The sequence below is a fragment of the Argiope bruennichi genome, chromosome 3 (genome assembly GCF_947563725.1).
Source record: "Argiope bruennichi chromosome 3, qqArgBrue1.1, whole genome shotgun sequence".
Lineage (NCBI taxonomy): Eukaryota > Metazoa > Arthropoda > Arachnida > Araneae > Araneidae > Argiope > Argiope bruennichi.
The window spans coordinates 109,166,501-109,188,248 of NC_079153.1; the positions used below are offsets into that span (position 1 = coordinate 109,166,501).

The 21,748-nt window shown below is 28.5% G+C and overlaps 1 protein-coding gene across 5 annotated transcripts in view; it reads right to left on the reverse strand.

Annotated features, from left to right (window-relative positions):
* Positions 1-7,833: 7,833 nt before the first annotated feature.
* LOC129963697 (paired box protein Pax-2-like) overlaps positions 7,834-21,748 on the reverse strand; it is a 104,639-nt gene continuing 90,724 nt past the window's right edge. For 4 of the 5 annotated variants that reach the window (XM_056078208.1, XM_056078205.1, XM_056078209.1 and 1 more), the window contains 4 exons: positions 15,509-15,610; positions 13,131-13,289; positions 12,222-12,353; positions 7,834-11,743 (listed from right to left, as the gene is read on the reverse strand). In XM_056078208.1, the coding sequence (XP_055934183.1) occupies positions 11,643-11,743; positions 12,222-12,353; positions 13,131-13,289; positions 15,509-15,610 (494 nt within the window). In that variant the 3' untranslated portion in view covers positions 7,834-11,642. The remainder of the gene's footprint in view (positions 11,744-12,221; positions 12,354-13,130; positions 13,290-15,508; positions 15,611-21,748) is intronic. The other variant, XM_056078207.1, reaches the window with a different exon arrangement.

The window sequence follows — 21,748 nt, forward strand, 5'->3', positions numbered from 1 at the left end:
ATATATATTTTGTGTATTTTGATTGAAAATAAATGTGTATAACTTGACTTTTATTTGAAGAATATTTTTTAACTAGCATAATGTTATGTTTTATGTAAATGAAAATTTGCCAAAATAGGCAATTTAAAAAATACTATTCATTTAAGTGAAATATTTATAAATAACTTTAAAATATATTAGTTTTTTTTTGTATTATTTAATGTTTTACAAGTGATTGAAATTATTATTGATCTGAATATTAAATTTAGAATATTCAAACCTTTATTTAGAATATGCAAAACAAAACCATAACAGTTGTAACACAGGTTAAAGAAGAAAAAACTAAATTTATCAAATGTAAAGGCTCCTTTACAATATCTTTTCCTTGGTCAGATGTTTTCTAAACAATAATAATTTTAGTAATAATGTGAATATTATACTTTTTTTTCTAAATTGCTTAAGTTTCCTCTACTTTTCTTAGATAAATGTACAATATTTTAACCAAGACAGATAATTTTGAATTGTCATTAAGTCTTAACAAAAGTAGCATGACATTCAAATAAACAAACACTGCAAATACTGATATTCGACAATGTGCTTTAGAGAAATAATACTTAATCATATTTCTTGCTAGTGCTGTGATTTGCTAGTACTTAGTTTTGTTTATAATTCAAAAAGGGGGGAGGGGCATGGATTTTTTTTTCGAGTCTTAAATACAAAATACCTTTTGAAAAATTTTGAGTATTATATTATTAAAAATATTTGAATTTTCTGTTATTTTAACTTTCAATACTACTCCAAAACTATAGGACCAGTTAAGGTAATTGAAAACAGTGATTGCAATATGCGCTTGTAAAGCCTTAGCAAGCTGGGGAACATGTACACCATCTTTAAGATACTATAGAAAAACATGATAAACACTTCTTGTTTTTTTAAAAATTATTTTTATTGAAATTTTTTAACATTTGTTTACTTAATTGCATCCACGGTAAAATAATAATAATAAAAAAAAAGACTTTAGTGTTATTTTTCTTTCCCTACAAATTTTATTTGCTATACCAGTGGAGAAATTATATGTTTCTTGGATTTTTAGGGTATAAAAGTTACAAGTCAGTTTGTTTCCATTTAGGGTTCTCATTTACCTCTGACAATTTTCATCATAGGGTAATTACAGATAGAACAGGCGTTTGCTGCTATAAAAACATTTTTTTATACATTCTGAATTATTTACTACATGATAGGAAGTGATATTAAATCTATGAATTTGCTAATAATATTTGTCAAATAAATAACTGATATTTTAAAACCATTTTTACCATGTGTTTTGCATACATAATGTAAAAGTTGTTTAATAATAATGATTTGATGTTGACTGATGTTAAGATTAGAAAAGGGGAGGGAACTGATATCAAGGAAGAGGAAAAGTTTGATACTTAAAAAGCAAACTGAAGATGACTTTTTTTTTTTTTTTTTTTTTTCCCCAATAAGAAATGGAGATTGTGGAGATAGATAATGTAGTATCTCAAATCATTTATTGTTGATTTTTCAACATATATACATTTTCTTCTATTAGGTTCATGATAATGAATGACCATTAATCATTTTTTAAAAGATTTGACAGAGTTGACAATGAGCAGCTGAATGTAGAAAGTTCGAAGAGCACCAAATCAAAATTTGTTTTGGAGATTGTTGAGAGTTAGATAAAAATTATACTATCTGATCATATCACTGAGTAGATTTTTTCAGGCAGCAAAAATGTCAGAGAACACTTTATTGAATTATTACTCCTTTCTAATACTTATACATTTCCTTCTGGTACCTCATAATGTTCAGCCATTTCTATTTGTCAAAAGAAAGTCAATTGTCCTACTGAATGTTATATATAGTCTTCTGAAGAAAGCATGAAAGTTGCACATATTCATTGCTGAGAAAGGAAAATATATAGTAATAATTCAATGAGTGAGATTAAATTGTTCAATGAAGGTAACAAAAAACAAAGCAAATTAACCTCTGGTGAATAATTTTTTTTAAAAATTGGTACAGGCATTTGACATCCATATTTTTGTTGTAGGAGATTCAGAATTTTGGAGGTGTTCAAATAACACAATTCCCACAAATATCAAGGTAATTTTTGTTGAAAATTGTCTTTGAAAGCATCCAAGTTTGAAAAGAATATTGGTCGAAAGTTATGATGACTTTTCTGTTTTATCCTTACAGAAAGTAGAACTTTGGTATATTCCTTAGCTCCTGAGTGGGAGCAATGATTAATGTATCATTATTGTCATCAAAATAAAATTAAAATGGGCACATTCAAAGTTCCATATTATGACTGTTATGTTTGAGACAGCTGAGACATTTTATTAGAGGACTTTCTGTCACCAAGAGCAACACAAATCAGCTTCCTACTGTCAGATCTTAAGTATTTTGTAAAGCAACCAACAATAAACTGCAAATGATGCTAGTCAATATTGTGGTGCTTCATGGTATTTCCAATGCAAGGAGGTCACATACTCAGGTCAATAGGGGAAGATAATGTGAAATTTTCTGTGCATTTTTTATGATTTTCTTCCTATTAACAACATTTTTTTTTCAACTAGAGGCGTTACAAAATTTACTGTATGTGCATGGACAGTTGATGTTATTAAAAATGAAAGTCTTGGCACCACAGTTCACCAATAATTCTGAGGGCAAAAGATATTGGTTTTGGTCAGTTGCACTATAGCAAATCATAAGATTTAAAAATCGATTTGGAGTTCTTGCTAAGTTTTTGGCAAGAAGCAAGATTCTTCTTAAACAAAAACATTTCACAAAATGACACATTTCAAGAAATGAATAGATTAATAAAAATTGCACTCTTTAACAATATCAGTATGTGTGTGCAAAGAAAGTTTTTGTGCATTTCAAATTATTAAAAAATAGGCCCTTTTTAATGGTTTAGAATCAGCTTCAAAGCATGGAAGCTTTGGAATGAATTATAGCAGATAAAGAAAATTATATTTGCATCACATAGTGAAAAAGTTTGATCAAATGTTTTCAAAAAGTTGAATACACCTACACTAATGTCTTTAGCACCAATTATCACTATGAGCTGTTTATCATATTTTTTCAATCAAGTATAACAAATTTACCCATTTGTGGTTATATCTGTTTTGTAATATAACTTAACCCCCCCCCCCTTTTTTTTGTAAAAATAATGTATTATTTGATATTTGGGAATGGAATCTAAAACTGTACTATATATTTGTAAATATTTAAATTAAATGTCTTTCTTACGTTTAAATATGTTGCATATGCTCTAATATTCTTACATATGAAACTTTTCTAATGAAATAAATTAGTATGAAAAAAAAATCAAGATATTTTTCAAGAAAGTTGCTGATATACATATATGAGTTATTGCAGTTCACTTCAAGGAATTACACTATTCCTATGTTTTATTTAAACCCGAATTGAATTTGAAATAGCTCTTGGTAAGGAAACTGAATTATGTAATTTGTGGGAAATTTTTTCAGTGGTTAAAATATTTCTTTTGAAATGTGCACAACCAGAATTATAGATTACACAGAAAAAAAAAATGTCTCCTATGCCTCTTATCAATTTTGGCAATATTAACAACAAGCTTTTCAACTAGGAGAAAAATCTGGTGAAAATTTGAAAAGATCATCATTATCCATGTCCCTTAGTGGGATAGAACATTACCTTCCATTTGATGAACTCTAATACCACTTCATGCTGCAATTGAAACTCAATGTTTGATTAACATTTGTGATTAGGAGATATTTGATCACTCATTATTCTGTCCCTATTATGCGACTACCATATCTTCAATCATCTGAAGACTTTACTGTTGACAATTGTTTAGACACTAATGAGGTGATAATGACTATGTATAATTAGCTGTCCAGCCATGAAGCAGAGATCTATGTGCCAAAACTCATTATTCTTTGCATAAATGTTTAAATTAGATAACTGATTAGTAGAGTAAAATTGAAAATATGGACAAAAGGGTTTCGTTAAAATATATGTCAAGCATAGTATGATTGATTTAAAATTTATAACTTAAAAGTAGTTATTAGCATCATCAAAGCATGTCAATATTTTCTTTTTAAATAAAAATTGCATAAAGAAACATTAAAGTTTTTTAATCACGTTTTAAAGTATTACTAGCCTTATTTTCTCTCTTTTTCTTTTGGAACATTTAATTGCTCCAAAGTATTAAAAAAAATGTTTTTAAAAACTTACCCAACAAATGAAAACAAAATAAAATTTCTTAATCTTAACCAAAATTAAGCTTGAACTGCATAATAAAATTCATTTCTTTAATTGATAACTTATTATCTCATTTTTACTTTAGTAATTAATCAACCTAATTTTCCTCAATAACATATGCAAGTCCATTGTAATTTTCAAGTACTTTCAGAAGCATATAAAGCGATAACTCAAAATCGCAATGACATAAATATATCAAATTCGGTATGTGATTTTAGGACTACAATTATAGTTTTGTGTCAAATATTAGTTTCAAACGGTTGGGGAAAACACGTCTAAAGCACAAATTCGAATTTCAGATATTATTACCAACATGCTAAGATCTAATCGCCGGGAATCACAGGATGAAGTTGAAAAAAATAGTTTACGCCAAAAGTTAAATTTTTGTAATTATTCTACGCCATTGTTACCCAAGGTCCACAAATTTTTACAGGGATGGGAGGTAATATCTTTATTAGAGAAAGTTTTGGTGAGCCCACTCTTACTGGTTTAGAATACGTAATCGCAGATAAAAAGTAAATAATGTCTGTAAAACTTTTTTTATATAAATATTTTATAATGCTTTAATTATGATATTCATTCTATTATAATATAATAATGGAGTTTCATAAAAAAAAGTGCGCAAACTTTTATAAATGATCCCTACTTTCAATTATTTCAAAGCAAATGATGGGTATTTTTCGTATCGCTGTAGAAACCACCTTGCTCCTTACCAATCAAAATTAGTCTGTAGAGAAAGGAGTGGATAGAAAATTATGTAGCAGCCTACATACAATGATTCCGGTAATGAGCTGAATAATGATCCACCATCATTCTTGAAGCCTGTACCTTTTGCAACAACGTGTGAACTCTGCAAGTCGGTTGGCTGAAATCTTAAAAAATAAACAAACAGATAAAAAGCTCCTCTCCCTTTCTTTCTGATCTGAGCTATTACTCTGCTTTAGCGTGCACGTGTGCCAGCGAGCAAATAGTGAGACGGAGAAAGTTTGCGTTGCTGAGAGTACCTCCCCATTGACGACGGAACAATTAACTCTAACGATGTACCATCAATTCACTATCACTCTCCTGATAAGGTATCTCTCCCACTTGTTAATGAAGGAAACAATCGTCGCCACGTCTCAAGGTCACTCGGTCTTTACACCGCTAGCCCCGAGGGATATCGCTTTTGTCTTTCCGAAGGACGCTTTTGAGTATTAACTTAAAGTAACTAAATGGCAAAGCTAAATCTTGAAGTGTCAGTTGTATAAAGGTTGAAGCTGAGTATGAACTCGGTGGCGCAACTAGATGGGTACCAAACACACCATGTGGCGACATCAGAAAGATAACTGCAACGCAATGAAGATATATTATCCCCCCCCCCTTCTTTGAACTACTGCTAACCAGAATTTTGATTGCTACATAGAAATGTCTTGCATTTCTTAACTTATATTCTGATTAACATTTTCTAATCATAGTAAATTTATAATGTAGTTTGTTGTAAAATAGTCTATATAATAAGTTTAAACGATATCTGCACGAAGGCTTTCTTGAAAATGGGTGGTAGATGTAGTTACGTTTCGAATACGCATACATATTCATTAGTTCGAATTTTGGGGAGTAAAAATTATGAAATTTTTAAGCTGTTTCTTTTTACTTTTTTTTAAATTCAAAAACGAATACAAACTTGTCTGTTGATTCAATAACGTGATTTTAATACCTGTAATTGTATCTTTTCTGGACATGCATCATTTTTTTATGTGAATTTAGCCATTTTCAGATAATTCTCGTTTTAATCTCAATTATGCTTCAATGCTTTTTTTTTTTTTTTCGCGTCTTGTTATGTTTCGTATTTTCAAATAAAGTTTGCTATTTTTTTTTTTTTTTAAATTGTTTTACAATACGTATTTTATTATTTGCTTCCTATCTTTAAGCTCGAGAAGTTTTAATTTCAAAGTAACTTTGTACAAAAGTTGTAAATGATCCCTTCTAATTGAATGACTTTATAAAGTTAGGACAAACCGAGCTATTTTACTTAATGTTATCAATCCAAATGATTCCACTAATAAACTGCTGATTTAAATAGCCGAATTTCAGGCAATATCACTGATGTAATGAATTGGAATGCATGAATTACAAAAGATTTCACAAAACAATCTTAAAAAATGGCATTAAAATTATCATCCCATTTTATGTGAATAGTAAACCTCTAGTGTACCTTTGAATTTCATATATGTATTGAAATTGTTAAATAAAAAATATATATAGCTATAAAAACCTCTTGCATTACCTACCATTTTTAGAAAAATATACGACTTATAAATCCACTATGACATTAGTTATCTATTTTGCCAAGCGATGTTATAACCGAGATCATTGACCGCTCTTTTGTCAGTTGAATTAGGATAATTCGACGTCATTTAATCATTCATCCCTTTTAAGAATTGAATATGAAATACGTATCCGTAGTTAAAAATCAATGAATCAATCAATCATAGTTAAAAATATTGAAATCTTCCCATGATTCAAAATTGATTGTAAAAAAAATACATTCTGTACTTTATAGACTTAGATTTGGGGGAGGGGAGATGCTGTATTCTGCTAATGTTTGCAATGTTTTTTATGACGTCTTCATGATTTCCTTTTTTTTTTTTCCATTACTAATTTTTATGAAGTGAAATAAATTCTTAAAGAATGAAAAATTTCCGAGAGAAATCAATTAACATTACAAGCGTAACCACAATCCTTCAGCCTAAACTTGCATAACCATCGTTCTTTTTGTAGATTATTTATTATATGTTCTTTTAGAGAACGGAATCAATTGACATAACCTCTGTAACTAGCGATATATTATGCCCCTTTTTATTTTATTTTCAAGATGCAAGGATTCTAAAATTAAACTGACTTGACGCATTTAATTTGTATCATGTTAGAATGAATCCATCTCATTATGCTAATATCACATCTTTGTTTCGAGTTATGAAGATTCGTTAGCTGGTAGATATTTAATAGTTATTACACTTTATGACAAATTAATATGTTTTTTGGAAAAAGACAAATGTATAAATATTCAAAATTAGATAAAATGTGCGAATTATTTTGTTGATATTTCATATCCATGAATTGTATGTTCTCATATTATTATTAATGGAATTATTTCATGTTATGCCATAGTCAATGCGAGATTAAATTAACTGCGAGTTCTGTCTAATACCTAATTGCACACTGTGCTATAATGTCACGCTGTCAGTGGCGTAGCGAGGGCAAGTAGCGCCTGAGGCAAATTGTGCTTTTTTTTTTTTTTTTTTTACCATTCTCTATTGCCTAGCAAATGGCACATGGGAATTATATAATTTCTACTCTCCTTTATCATAATTTTAAAAATTGGCATAAACCATACTAATGTTTTGTCTCTTTGGTATTTCCGGCATTCGAAGCATCTATATTTCCACTTATGTCTTGTCGCTACGTCTTTAGATTCCCTTTTTATCTTTGTAATGAATTCCAAAATTAAATTGGCACTACTCACTTATGTATGTATGTATGGTTCTGAATTGACTGCATTCTCTGTGTAAACAAGAAGTAAAAAGAATAAACGAAACCTCGAAATGAGTGAAATATATTTTATTTTTAGAAATGATTGAGCAGAGCAAAATATTCGTTCAGTCTTAAGTAGAACAATCACTGAGCGCACAGGTCGCTCATCCTATGGAGCACCGATCCACAAATGTTGCCAACGCCATTAAACTTTCGTTCACAAAGTTTTAATGTTATGCATGTATATATAAAATTAGTAATGTAAAATGAATTTGCTTATAAAAAGGAAAGCTTTGAAGAAACAGATATTCGGCAGAATTTTTGCAGTAAATGGCGTTGGTAATACTTATGGCTTCGAAGTTGGAAGAAGGACTTGTGTGCAAGTAACAGAACGAACTGTGCTAAATGGTGCGATGTACAAAAATAGACAATGTTTTACACAATAAATAACAATAAGAAGACTTCGCGCTTCTTAAGTAAATGAGCCCTTTCGAACACTATATATATATATGATTTTAATTAGTCATTAAGTACAATACACGTTTTGGGAAGACCATCTTGTTTTCAGAAGCTCTAACTATTTAGTTTTGCTGTTTCTTATTCTCTTAACCCTGGAATGAAAACGCCACGACCTTTAACCCTCTCAATGAAAATGCTAGAGTCAATTTGATTCCTGCTATAAAATTCCGCCATTCTAAAAAAAATTAGCATATTTTATAAGCAAAAAATTTATATAAAATCAAATTCTTATCTTTTGATATTTTTGCTTTAATATATATATATATATATATATATATTTCATCACGCATGTTATAATGCTAAAGAATGCCTGTATTGCGAAATTTGAGATTCCATTTTCATTTTTTAGTTGTACCAAGCAATATTTAAACAAAAAATTTTCTGCTGATGATTCTTGGGGTATTAAACTGTTATCTTTGGTTTCTTTTGACTCATATGGAGTCAGTTTCACTATTAGGGTCTAAACAATTACCTGCTGAAACAGAAATGATGGATCCCGAATGGTCGGTGTCTAATTGTCAACTGGTTCAAGGTCTTAGATAGCATATACAAAGAGCATATTTTGTATATACAGCAAAGCAATTTATCCATAATTGTAACTCAATTCGAGTCCGAACTGCAGTCACTATCACTTGAGATTTTCATTCCAGGGTTAAATATATATACATATATACTATATTTAATGACAACCCAAGCTGACAAAACGAGAAAAGCTGTGAGGTATACTATTACTGGTAATTAAATATTCCTGATATGATCTGAATGTGTTTAAAAGCGATTAAGATATAAATTTTCATACACTATATTATTGTTTATAAAACTCTGTCTTTAAACATTTTTTTTTTAATTTCTAGAGTTTTGTATAATTTTAATATGCTTAGAAACAAGGTTTGACATCATTCACCGGTTTTGAGGTTGCATGTAACTTCCTATATTTGTCAACTTGATTTGCCATTTATTACATATAGTAGATCAAATTTAAAAGCAAAGCACTTTTATAAATCACAGTTAACTGGACTTTTAATTTGTAATTTAAAAATATTTCACCAATCTTATTTGCATTTTATTAATATACAGCATAACTAACCTTATTGCTAACAAGCAGCAGACTACCGCACTTACATATTGGGAAAAAAGTCTCCAACTCACATACAAATCGCATGCAGAAATGTGCGGTAATATATATATATATTAATTTTCATAAAACAAACATATATGTGTACTTATAATCGTATTTATTTGATAAAAAAATAAAATGAGATTTTATATACAAATTCTTAAACTAAAATAAATGCTTTCAGTCATGATAACTGATTTTTAATAGAAACTATATTAGTGCAAAGTAATATTTATCACTTTCTTTATTAAAAATTCAATATTTTGCTAATGGAAAAATTACCTTATCTAAATTATCATTTCCACGCCATTTTAAAGCATTCAAGTCTCCTCCTTCCCCCAATAAGTATTTAGGAATCAAATTTTATTCTTGATTTATTTATATTAGATTTTTAATGTATTGAAAACTGTATTACTAAAATTGCACCAAATTGTTTATAAAAATGATTAGATGAGATCATGTCATTTAAAATTCCAGGCAACATAAGATGTAAAATATTTCTGAACCACATTATACAATAATTAAAATATTTTATAACATCCTATGCTTCTTGGAAATTCGATTTCTGCATTGATGCGTACTGAAACTTTATTAAAATGGTTCTATATTATAACTTTTAAAACTTATACATTAAATAAATCAGGAATTCCCAAAACGTCGATGAAAACAGTAATGGATTTTTTTTCCACGGTAGAATTCAACGAAAAATAACTGCTACTATAAATAGATTGACTACAAATAAACGGAAGACAAAGCAGTTTTGTTTTTCGATCAACAAAAACACATTTAACAGATACAAGACAATAAAATTTCGCCACGTTTTTCAAACGTGGAGAAAAATAAAACATGACTCGAACAGATACTGTTTCATTTGTCAAAATTTGAAAATGTTAATAATACAAAAGGGTAAAAACTACAAAAAAGCGACAGTAAAAAGAAAAAAAAAAAAAAAAAACTGAACAAATTAAAAATCTCTTTGGTATGTAAATTAAAAAAAAAAGAAACAATACAGTTACATTTGCAGTCTCTTCATGTAATCAAAATGCAACAGTCTATTCAAGTCTGAGCATCTTTCATTTCCAGCTGGTTGGTTTCTGTCAGAAATTTAGAGATCAAAGTTGTAGTTGTTCTCACAATGAGATTCAACACGAGGCATTCGTAGAATACAAAAAATACAACATTCAATCTTTTTTTCACTTCGAATTTTTCTTGAAATAATGTGGAGAACTAAGTAATTATGTTCTCGCAAAAGCGAACACTCTTCATCTTTGAGCATTATGCTGCATTAAAGTTTCTGTATTGCTTGTGTCACCAGGGCCACAACACAATTTGAATAATATCCAAGATATTCAGAATTTGCTGAAAAATTCTGATTTATGATCTATAACCCTGTATTAATATTATGAAATTTTTTTACAATGTTTCATATCAGGAACTTGACGCAAGGCGTTTCACTACTAACACGATTATGAACCGAAATTTATTTTCATCACTTCTTCACCATTTGACTCAGATGATGTCATCTCATTTTCACAGTTCGACGTCTAGAAAATGATATCCATGAAATGAAAACCACAGAATCATGGCATTTTTTGTATTAATGAATGCAACTGCAAGGTTTGCGTAAGTTTTCCGTTTTTCCAAATCTCTCCACTCTTTTTCACATAACTTTCTTACTGTCGTAATTTAATAGCTAAATTTTATATCATACTCTTCCATAGTAATTCATAAATGTATATATTGTTATAAGTTCGATTAAATAAAACGAACTTTACGAGTCGTTAAAGCAACTATAATAAAAATATATTATACATATTCACTATGTAAATGTACTTAAGTCCGTTAATGAGATTCCCTAGTGGTAAGATTTGAATTTGGAATAAAACTTTAACTGCAACACAAACCTTTTTTTACTTCCTCCAAGTGAAATCAAATAAAAGAATGAAGGTCGATTGATATGACTTCCAGATTTTGTTTTGTCTATTTTTAATCTACATAAATCACATAAGAGAATTAAAGCCGAGCTTTAGATATCTTTGGAAGCACTCAGCAACGCCGATTCCAGCTAGCAAATCGTGTGCGGCCACATCATAAATGTGACAACGGTAGTTATCGTTGTGCAGCTTCGACTTATGAGTCTATTATGTACACATCATCCTTCTACAAAAATAACTTTGGATTAACCAGCTGGATGACTAAATACATTGCTTTGAGGTAGCCACTTCTAGTAGTGGATTACTTTGGATTAGCATCTGTCCTTGTACGCATCCGGGCTGAGCGACGGGGCTGTTGTGAGGACGGAATGATTCGTTGTAATTGGACGGCTGGTATAGTAGTAGGATGGATCTATTGGGAAACAAAGTTACAAAGAAAACATTACTTCATATGAAACAAAAGAGGGCATCAATGCTTCAGGAAGAATTGCTGACGTTTCACAGAAAAGAAATGAATGTCTGACCGCAGAGTAATATTTATAAAGAACTTCGTCCCAACTGAGCAGGGGTTAATCGACAACGAGAATAATGGTAGTAATCCAACCAAGAGGAAATTAAGAAAGCTATTATTAGCTTTCGATTAAGAACAAGAAAATAATAATAAAAAAATGAATTGCCTAAACTATGTTATTAAAACAATAACAACAAATATTTTTATTTAAAAAAAAAAAGCTGTTATTCAAAATCGAAAGTATAATATATTATATAGCTCAACACTTCTTCCACCATATTCTTTTGTCTCAATAAATTTAGACAATAGAGATGAAGACATTGTTAGTTTTATAAAACTGCGGTTAAACATTCCATAGAATGTATTAACATTTACTCACCAACTATGCTACTACTTGTATATCCATAGGTGCCATACGGGGATGTTGAATACTGAGTGTAAGGGGAAGTGTACGAATATTCTGAACATGGAACTGCAGCGACCCCAGTTCCTGGGACAGTCATGCTCGTCACTATATGTATAAAAAAAGAATTTTAAAAAGTTAGAATTGTTCTAAGGAAATTTTAATAATCATATTTTATTCATATATTATTCTAACGAAAACAGATTGCAAACAATATTTGAAGGCAAACACACGTTCATTAAATAATGATCAGAATAATTCAAATTTCTTTTTTTTTCCATTAAGATAATGAAAATTTCTTAAGAGGCCAGAATTTTAAAGTTTTGAAACAAAGTTTCTTAGTTACTTCTGATAAAAGAAACATGATTAAAAAAATATGTAAAAAATTTCCAGTTTTTTTTTTTTGTGTGTGTGTTGACGTATTTTTGAAATTGCTGAAGTTTCAAAAACTATTTTTTAAATGAAATTTACCTATTATCATATAAGGAGGACAATTACCAGGTTCGTAAACTTTTTTTCCATTAAATATTAAAATAAACTAATTTAAATTGATTATATATAGAAGATAAAAAATAATCATATCACCGATAGATAACAGAATGCATGTTCCAACGTACTTTAACATAATAAAAAGAATGGTTCGAGGAAATAAACTATTTTAAATATAAATTTAAAAAAATAATTGATATTCAATGTTAAAGAATAGGATTTAATGATATATGGTGTAACTTTTCGATTCGGTATAAGTTTGACTATAGTAAATTTTCATTTCAACTTGGCCATTTCGAAAGAATCGACTATTACAATTTTACTGCTTTAAACTATTATTAGTGCTTACCATTTACAAATTCACTAGAAAGCCAATTGAATTTTCTTTGCTCTTACCTGATGGATACTGGGAGAAAGAAGGTAGAGGTGTGTATGTAGCGTTCGGACTAAGAGGACTATGTACAGGCTGCAACACAGTAAGGGCTGAAGTACCTTCATTCAATTCAGCCTTTGCTGGTGAAGGACTGCCTCCACATACCTCTCCCACGCTGCCAACTAGAAAAAAGAAATAAATGTTAGAATGACTTGAATGAGCCCTTTTTTGACCTTAACTCTAATTTTTTCGTGTTAATATCACTCATTTAAATCTAAGAAAACTCGAAAATTGTCAATTGTCAATTTTGAGTTATATTATTATGAATGTGGCTCTCTTTAGATGCAGATCTACTTTAAGTTCAAAATTCAATAAAGAAAAATGATTTTCCAAAGAAGTCAAGAAATTTCAGTGTGTATTAATAGAACATACATAAAACCGCGTTTTAATGTCTGTTATGAAATAGAATTTAAATACTCAATAACATTTTCCCAGAGCTTTTGATTTGTGTGTCAATCGTCCAATTGAAAAGAAGATTACACTTTTCTGAAAACAAATTATGAACAGATGAAAAATAAACCTAAAAATAACATGAATAATATTTGATTAAAATTTGAATAAGTTCTAGTACATAGCTCACATAAATCGAATCGAAGAATTGGATTAAGTTACTTTAATCTTCGAAGCTTGTAAGCGGTTGCTTACTTTGTTTATTTGATGATACAGCACTAGGGAGGGGGTAGATAAGGTTGAATATTAGGCCACCTATTTGAATTTTTAAAGCCGAATTTGTCGAAGAATGAGGAAAAATTATGTTTTGCTCCGTCCGAAATTTTAACCTTATTATTCCACCGATGACATATGAATCCTTCAGAAGGGAAGACGATAGAAAATTTTTGCAACTTTTTTATTATATAATGTAAAGAAAAAAATTTCATACAACTGCTTTCATATGTGGTCGCGAAGTGTTAGCTTTTCAAATTCTGGGAACACTTTTCTTCATTTATCGTGATATCAACAAATACACTATTTTTCCATAAAAGTGTCTATAAATAATTATGGATAGTTCGCATTTCATTATATTGTATTATCCTTCTGGTTTCCACTACAGTGGATGTTCTTTCATGCGAATGGTGATGGACGCAAACTTTCATATGATGGTAATCAGATGAAATATTACTTCGTGTGATCGTCAGAAATGAAATACTAGGTGTATTTTCACTGTATATTAAAAAAAGATTAATAGAATATACTGTAATATGTATACCAGGCGTATAGAATTATATTATCCCTGTTAAAAGTGCCGCAGAGAGGTAAGAGAATTATTGGTCATAAGATATCCAGGTCTGGGTTATATATTTCATAATATGAGGAAAGGGGGACGAAAATTAATGATTAATGATTTGGGAAATTAAATGAAGAGTTCTTATTGTACACCGATTCCAGTCTTCTGCGTTTACTAATCGGGGCACAATATTGATCTGCGAATTGTGAAAGGTACATGAGTGTAAAAGATACTGAAATTATTATGAATACTCAAATGTGAATTTGGTTAATGTATATAAGGTTATAAGTTTTAAGAGCAAGAAAAAATTTTTTTAAAGGGTATTTCTTTTCTGTCTCTCTCTCTCTTTTCCCTCACTCTCCCATTGTTTTGAAATGCACACTTTCAATGTTTTGTTTTTAATTATGACTACTAGGAAGGAAAGCAGTAGAATTCCAATTATCCGAACTTCATTCATCTGAATCAATTTGTGAGAGAGAAAGAAAGAAAAAAAAATCTAGGGAATCAGTAAATAAATTTTTTCCGAGTAAAAACGAATAAAGGTAGCTTAAACAATCGACTTTTACAGATGTACTCAAACTGTGATATTTTAATACAATTAGTAAGTGTGCAAAATATAACAATATATGTTTTTGTAACCATTAAACCAGTATTTATAATTACAGGCATTGTTTTTACAAATTAACTTTTTCTCGTCAGTTATTTAATTATTGGGAAATGCGATTATTAAGTTCGGGTCTGTTTTTAATTAGTTTGGATAATTGAAGTCCTGTTGCACTTTAATTTTAGCCATCCTGTGTACGTAGTCTTATTAATGCTAATTGGATTATACAGAGCATCAGATAAAACAATTAATACTGATTTATTCCTAATACACATATAATGTACATTTATGTTACTCATACATTACATATACATATAATCTATATGTGTATATACATAAAATGATATTAAAATTTATTGGACATGCTATTGAGAAATTCCTATAAACATAATATCCTTTCAATATTTTGATTTTACATATTTAAAAAAACTTTTTATTAAGAAAAATAGTCTTTTTTGGATTAATGAGAATTCGATTTATTTTTCAAATAATATGACTAAAAATTATTATACCTGTGGCGTAAGGATTGTCGAGGACATTGCCGGGATTGACGATTAGCTGCTGCTTCACTTCTTGCATGCTTATTGGAGTGAGTGGAGTTAGGGAACCACTGCCTATGTAGACAAATACATTGACGTCACTTCCTCCATACATATTCCTTATATGTCTTATTATATATGTACACAAGCGCTTAGCCAGAAAAAAGGATTCGAAGAAAAACGAAATAGATTGTAGGATAAGTTATGATAAGAAAGATTTAGGAAAAAATTGAAAGCCAGGTGAAAAAGATATATTATTGGTAATCTAAAAAGTATTTCTATTGGTAGTTGAGAAAGAAAGATTATTAGTAAAAAATTTGAAATTAAGTAATGAAAATAAGATATGTCACATTGGTAGCCTTAAAAGTTGCCAACAGACTAAATAATTGTACTTATTGTTCAGTTTTCATTTGAAGAGGAAATATAAGACAGTAAGTATTTTATACTGTTTTGAAATGAATTTTTAATTTTTTAATTTAATTTTTTAAATGTTGTGAAAAGCAAAGCTGAAATTTCTCGATTTCAGTTACATAGAAATTCATTCTGAGAGCAACAGTTTCGAGTTAAGAAATTAAACCTACAGTAAAAAAAAAATCTATATTTTCTTGCCATATATATTTAAAAGTAAAGTTTTTGAATTAAAAAAAGAATCAAGATTTACTATAAGTTTTCAAACGATTTTATTAATATTTTTGAACGTAATAGATGTAAGAACAAAATAAACTTTTTAAAAATGGAAAAAATATGTGTCCTCATATGAAGTGATTTTTTAAACCTTTCTTAACGTTTAGTTAAAAAAACCAACAAAGAATTTTGATTTAAAATGATTAACAATTTTATATTTTGCAAATTTTCAATTCATGATTAATTTTTTTTTCTTCTTAATGGCAACAATTCATTACAAGTGATTCATTCTTCAAACGATTATTTGTTAAATTGATCTAACCAGAATGATTCATTTTCGAATTTTTTTAAAGACATAAATGATGATGAAATTGCTTTTTCTTGTAAGTATGTATTTTTTTTAAATATCAGAAAAAGTGGATTTTAATTTGGTTTTAATAGTAATTTAAAATTTTTCTTCCGATATCGATTTCGAGTTCATTTAAATTTAAATAAAATTCCATCATTTTATTCTTTCTAGGAATATGAGTTCCAAGTAAATTTTCTATACAAATTTTAAATATCTTCCAATAGTATTCAATGGTATTGAGAGAAATAATTAATATAAATATATTACGTTTGGTTATTAGTATGAATACATTTTTTTGTGTATTAACTTTAGACTTTTCATATAGGATTATACTCAGAGTGGGCTGAAAATCAATTCTTTTTCTATAATAATAACCTTAATCTAAATATTGATTTGCTTCTCATTAAAAGAAAGATTGTGAAAGTGATTTTTTTATAATTTTGTATATGAATTGTTTTGTCAAGATGAGATAATAACAATTGGAATAACGTTCTTTTAAGGCTATGTTTATTAAATGTTTAATTTTAATAATGCAATTAAATGTATAATTGTAATGAATTAAAATATATTTAAATCTGTAACGAAATTTATTTGGAACTAGAGTTCTTTATTTGAAAAACATATTATATCATTCTGTAATATTTATGATATAGATCATACCATTTAGATGAATAAGGTGCTTTTTTTGGAATAAATAAAAAAAAAGGGCAATAATGAAAATATTTTACTTTCATTGCTTGCAAGATTATTATCGTATTGAGATTTAAAAAAAATAGAATTAAAAAAAAACCACTTAATTTTTAATTTTGTAATAGTTTATTCTCTTCATAATAGTGTAGATTTTCATGATGTCGGTCATATAATAAATGTAATTGTACATGCCGTCTAATATTTAACTACACATTGTCTTTCATGAGACGTGTACTTCTATGAGAAATTGTTGGTATTTATAGGTAGAATAAAGTATGCAGAATTATTTTAAAAGAAAGTTTTTAATTTCATTGAGGATAATATATGAAAAAATAGAAATTAAACAATTTCTCATTTTTTATTTCCTTCTTTTTATTGTATTCCAGTTTTTGAAATATATTTTTTTGCAAACTAAAATAACTTTATATACTTAAAAATGTGATTTTTTTTTCAAATTGTTTTTAGAGTAGCATTAATATACAACACAGAAGAAAGTAAAAAGATTAATATAGAAATGAAAGAAAGAGAGACCAAGATAGGTTTTGAAAGAATTGAAAAATGGAAGTGACGCCATCACCCAAGCACACCCATCACCGAAGAAGCAGCTACCGTCACCAGCAAGTTAGCATTTATCTTATTTATAATATTTTATAAGAAAAACAATACACAAAGTGATAAACTTACCAGTTAAACTAATTTTTATTTAACGATAAGCCATATAAAAAAGTCTTTGACATCAATGCATAATTTTTCTTAAATATAATTTTGAAACAAATAGATGCAATTTGAAATTGAATAAGAACAAATATAAGAACAATAAATAATCATTGCATATACTAAATCAATAAAAATGCATGCTTCATGAAACACGCATGGCATGTAGACATACGAACAGTAAATGGCATTCTGCTCTTTTAAATGATAATTGGTAAAAGATTCGTAAATACGTCGGAATTTTTATTTTAAATTTTATTAAATAAATTTCTTATCCTTATAACATTCAACATATTTTCAATATTATAATAATTGATAATTAAACTGTTAAAATGTTAATCTATACAAAGTTTATCATATTTTTTATACAGTTTACAATGTAAAAATATTTTGTCATATTGTCATACTAGCCGCCTTTGGCGACCAGCCGGTTCGCCAATCTTAATGTTCGTTAAAATTTTAACAATTAAATATTTTATGCAATTCCAACTTTAATAGATTCTTCAGCAAAATATTTTAAAACTTCAAATTTTGATAGTCATATAATTCACTCATAATATTATAAAGGCCTTCAGTCATAACGTGATATGTATCTCTCTAATTTTCTGTTTCCCCTCGTAGAATTTATGCTTTAAATTAAAGTGTAAAGGATTCATCTGCAATTAATATAATAATATTTTTTACTGAAACAAAGCATTTTTTTTAATAATATTATTACTGATAATAGAGTCACTGAGCGTTTAAACTTTATGGGCACTAAAGAATATCTTTCTTAATTTATATAATATCTCAAGAATTTGTCAACAAAATTTTCTCAGATTCATCATGAACGGATCGATTTATTAACAATGTTTCATTTTAAATGCATCAAACACTAAGAAAATAAAATGAATCGTTTAAAATAATCGGTCTAAAACAGGTTTAAAAAAACTACTTAAAAAACGATGTACTTAAAACTATAAGCATATATCAAAAAATATATAACTAACATAAATACAATTTAATTACAAAAGCATGCAATTAGCCTAAAAATAATTTAAATCATTGAAAACAGGTTAAAAAAAACTACTTAAAAAACGATGTACTTAAAACTATAAGCATATACAAAAAAATATATAACTAACATAAATACAATTTACTTACAAAAGCATGCAACTAACCTAAGGGTAATTTAAATCGTCCGTTGTTAATGGTTGCCATGCCAACAATCAGAGCACAGTGCGCATGCGTGAATTTTCTTCGCCAGCTCCGGTAACGCAAATGCGTGAATTTTTCTACGCCAGTTGGGGTAACGTTATGCAGATTATACATTTTTAATTTCCTTTATTCTGTGTTATTTTAATTCAAAAGTACTTCAGAATGAATCTGAAACATGGATTAATTAACAATGTTTAATTTTAAATGCATAAAACATTAAGAAAATAAACAGAATCGTTTGAAATAATCCGCCGAAAAATCTTAACCCTAGCCTCATTACTGTTGGGAGAAAAAAAGAACTAAAGCCTAAATCATTTGGCGTTGGGGAAAATGGAAGATTATTTTGGCGGAAAAGTTGGCGGTGGGGAAAATGGAAGATTTTTTTGGCGGGAAAGTTAGTTTTTAATTAATAATTAAAATTCTAATTAAAATTTCAAAAAAAGGGACCCCAGGTGCACATTCCCGACCTCTAAGGTATACATGTACCAAATTTGGTAGCTATATGTCAAATGGCCTGGCCTGTAGAGCGCCAACACACACACACACACACACACACACATTGAGCTTTATTATAAGTATATAGATTAAGCAAAAATGGAAAATTAATGTAAAACCTGAAGAAATAACACGTGTTTTTTTTAAAAGTTCGTATATAAGATCGCACTCACAACAAATATATAGGCGATAGTTTGGAGCTCTCTAAAACGGTAAACAACTCTGAATCCAGGAAGAATCTCATTTTGCGGGCTTTTTTTAAATAAAGCTAACTTAAATTTAATTTATAAATGTAAAATTAAAATATTAGTAAGCTATTAAAATTAAGAAGGCATCATGTATGTAATGCTGAAATTCTTAAAAATCGCCAAGTAAACTTTTGGCGATATTAAAGTAACCCTTGCATCAATATTTTCCGATTGGTAGCACATCCAGATCATTCGACAGTCGAATGACTCACAATTGAAGCACGTAAAAAACATGGAATGAAAAATATAAAAAAATAAAACATCAAACAAAACCATTAAAAAAATAATAATTTAGATTGTTGACATCGTAGACTATTTTGAAAATAAAATAAATGTCTATCAGTTCTGAAACTTAAATTAGATTTTTCGAGTTTTCTTCCGTTCAGCGGCATAGAAGTATATAAGAAACAAAAAGAAACAAAACATGTCTAATACTATTTTGTACGAACTCAAAACACGAACGAGAAAATATTTGTAGAATTTTAAAAGCGGCTGTATCTGGCACATAGAACAAGAGTTTCAATGGAATTTTTTTGTGAATTTTTAGGCCTCACAGATCATATCATAAATGGAATAATCCGAAGTTTATTTAATAAACCGTTTTTTTCCGTTTAAAGTAACGATTGTTTATTTTCTCTTCTTTTTATAACATATTACTAGCATGAAATGTGCAAATATAAGAACTTTCTGTCCAAATTTACACTGCATACATTTATTTTTTTATAAAAGGTTTAAAACATTGTCTACAATTGGGAAAACCACATTTTAGCTGCCTACTACTATTATATCATTACATGTTTTAAATTGTAATCGGGTATATTTTGTTTTGGAAATACGAAGTTAGGTTAAAAAAATAAGAACTTATATAATAGCGAAACTATGATATTTTATAAATTTAATATTATAACCTTTTCCAGTTGAAAACAAAATTTCTAGCTTTTGTTTATTTTTTCACTTTTTAAATAACGTAAATATGAAACTGATAACGAGTAGAAGAGGAAATACTTAAATTATTTTTTGTTGAATGAAAATCGCTATATCAAGAGTTCCGTTTGTATGTTTTAAAATAACATGTTTTCGTATCATTTGCGTTTATAAGAATTCATGTAGTATCTTAAAACAGATCTGATATTATTTATAAATTATTTACTAGTTTGGTATTTATCAGTATTATACTTGCTTCATAAATGGATTTATGGGCATAATTGTTTCCTGAAGACTGTAGAGAGGAAATGACTCATGCTTTATTTTATTTGAGAGAATAATTTAGCATTTTATTATATGCAACGGTTGCGCAGAATATAATCATTTTCAACAATAAAATTTTTACTAGGCTTAAGTTGAGGATCAGTAAACTCATATAAACAAGTAGACAAATGTGATTAAAAAATTTATCAGCGATGGATACGGATACATCGAAAATGGCAGCCGTATAATAACTTATGAAAAGATATACATCTATTAAATTTCTAGCTGAATCTTAGCCTCTTATTCCACTAATTTAGGAAAAGTTTAAAATATAAAAATGATATTAAAGGATTACTTTTCGCTACATCTATACTTATATATAAAGCTCAATGTGTGTGTGTGTTGGCGCTCTACAGAAAAGACCATTTGACCTACAGCTACCAAATTTGGTACATGTATACCTTGGAGGTCGGAAATGTGCACCTGGGGTCCCTTTTGTTTGAATTTTTAATTAGAATTTTAATTATTAATTAAGAACTAACTTTCCCGCCAAAAAAATCTTCATTTTCCCCATTGCCAAATAAGTAAGGATTCAGTTTTTTTCCCCAACAGTAATGAGGCTAGGCTTAAGATTTTTCTACTGATCATTTCAAGCGATTCTGTTTATTTTCTTAATGTTTGATGCATTTAAAATTAAACATTGTTAAT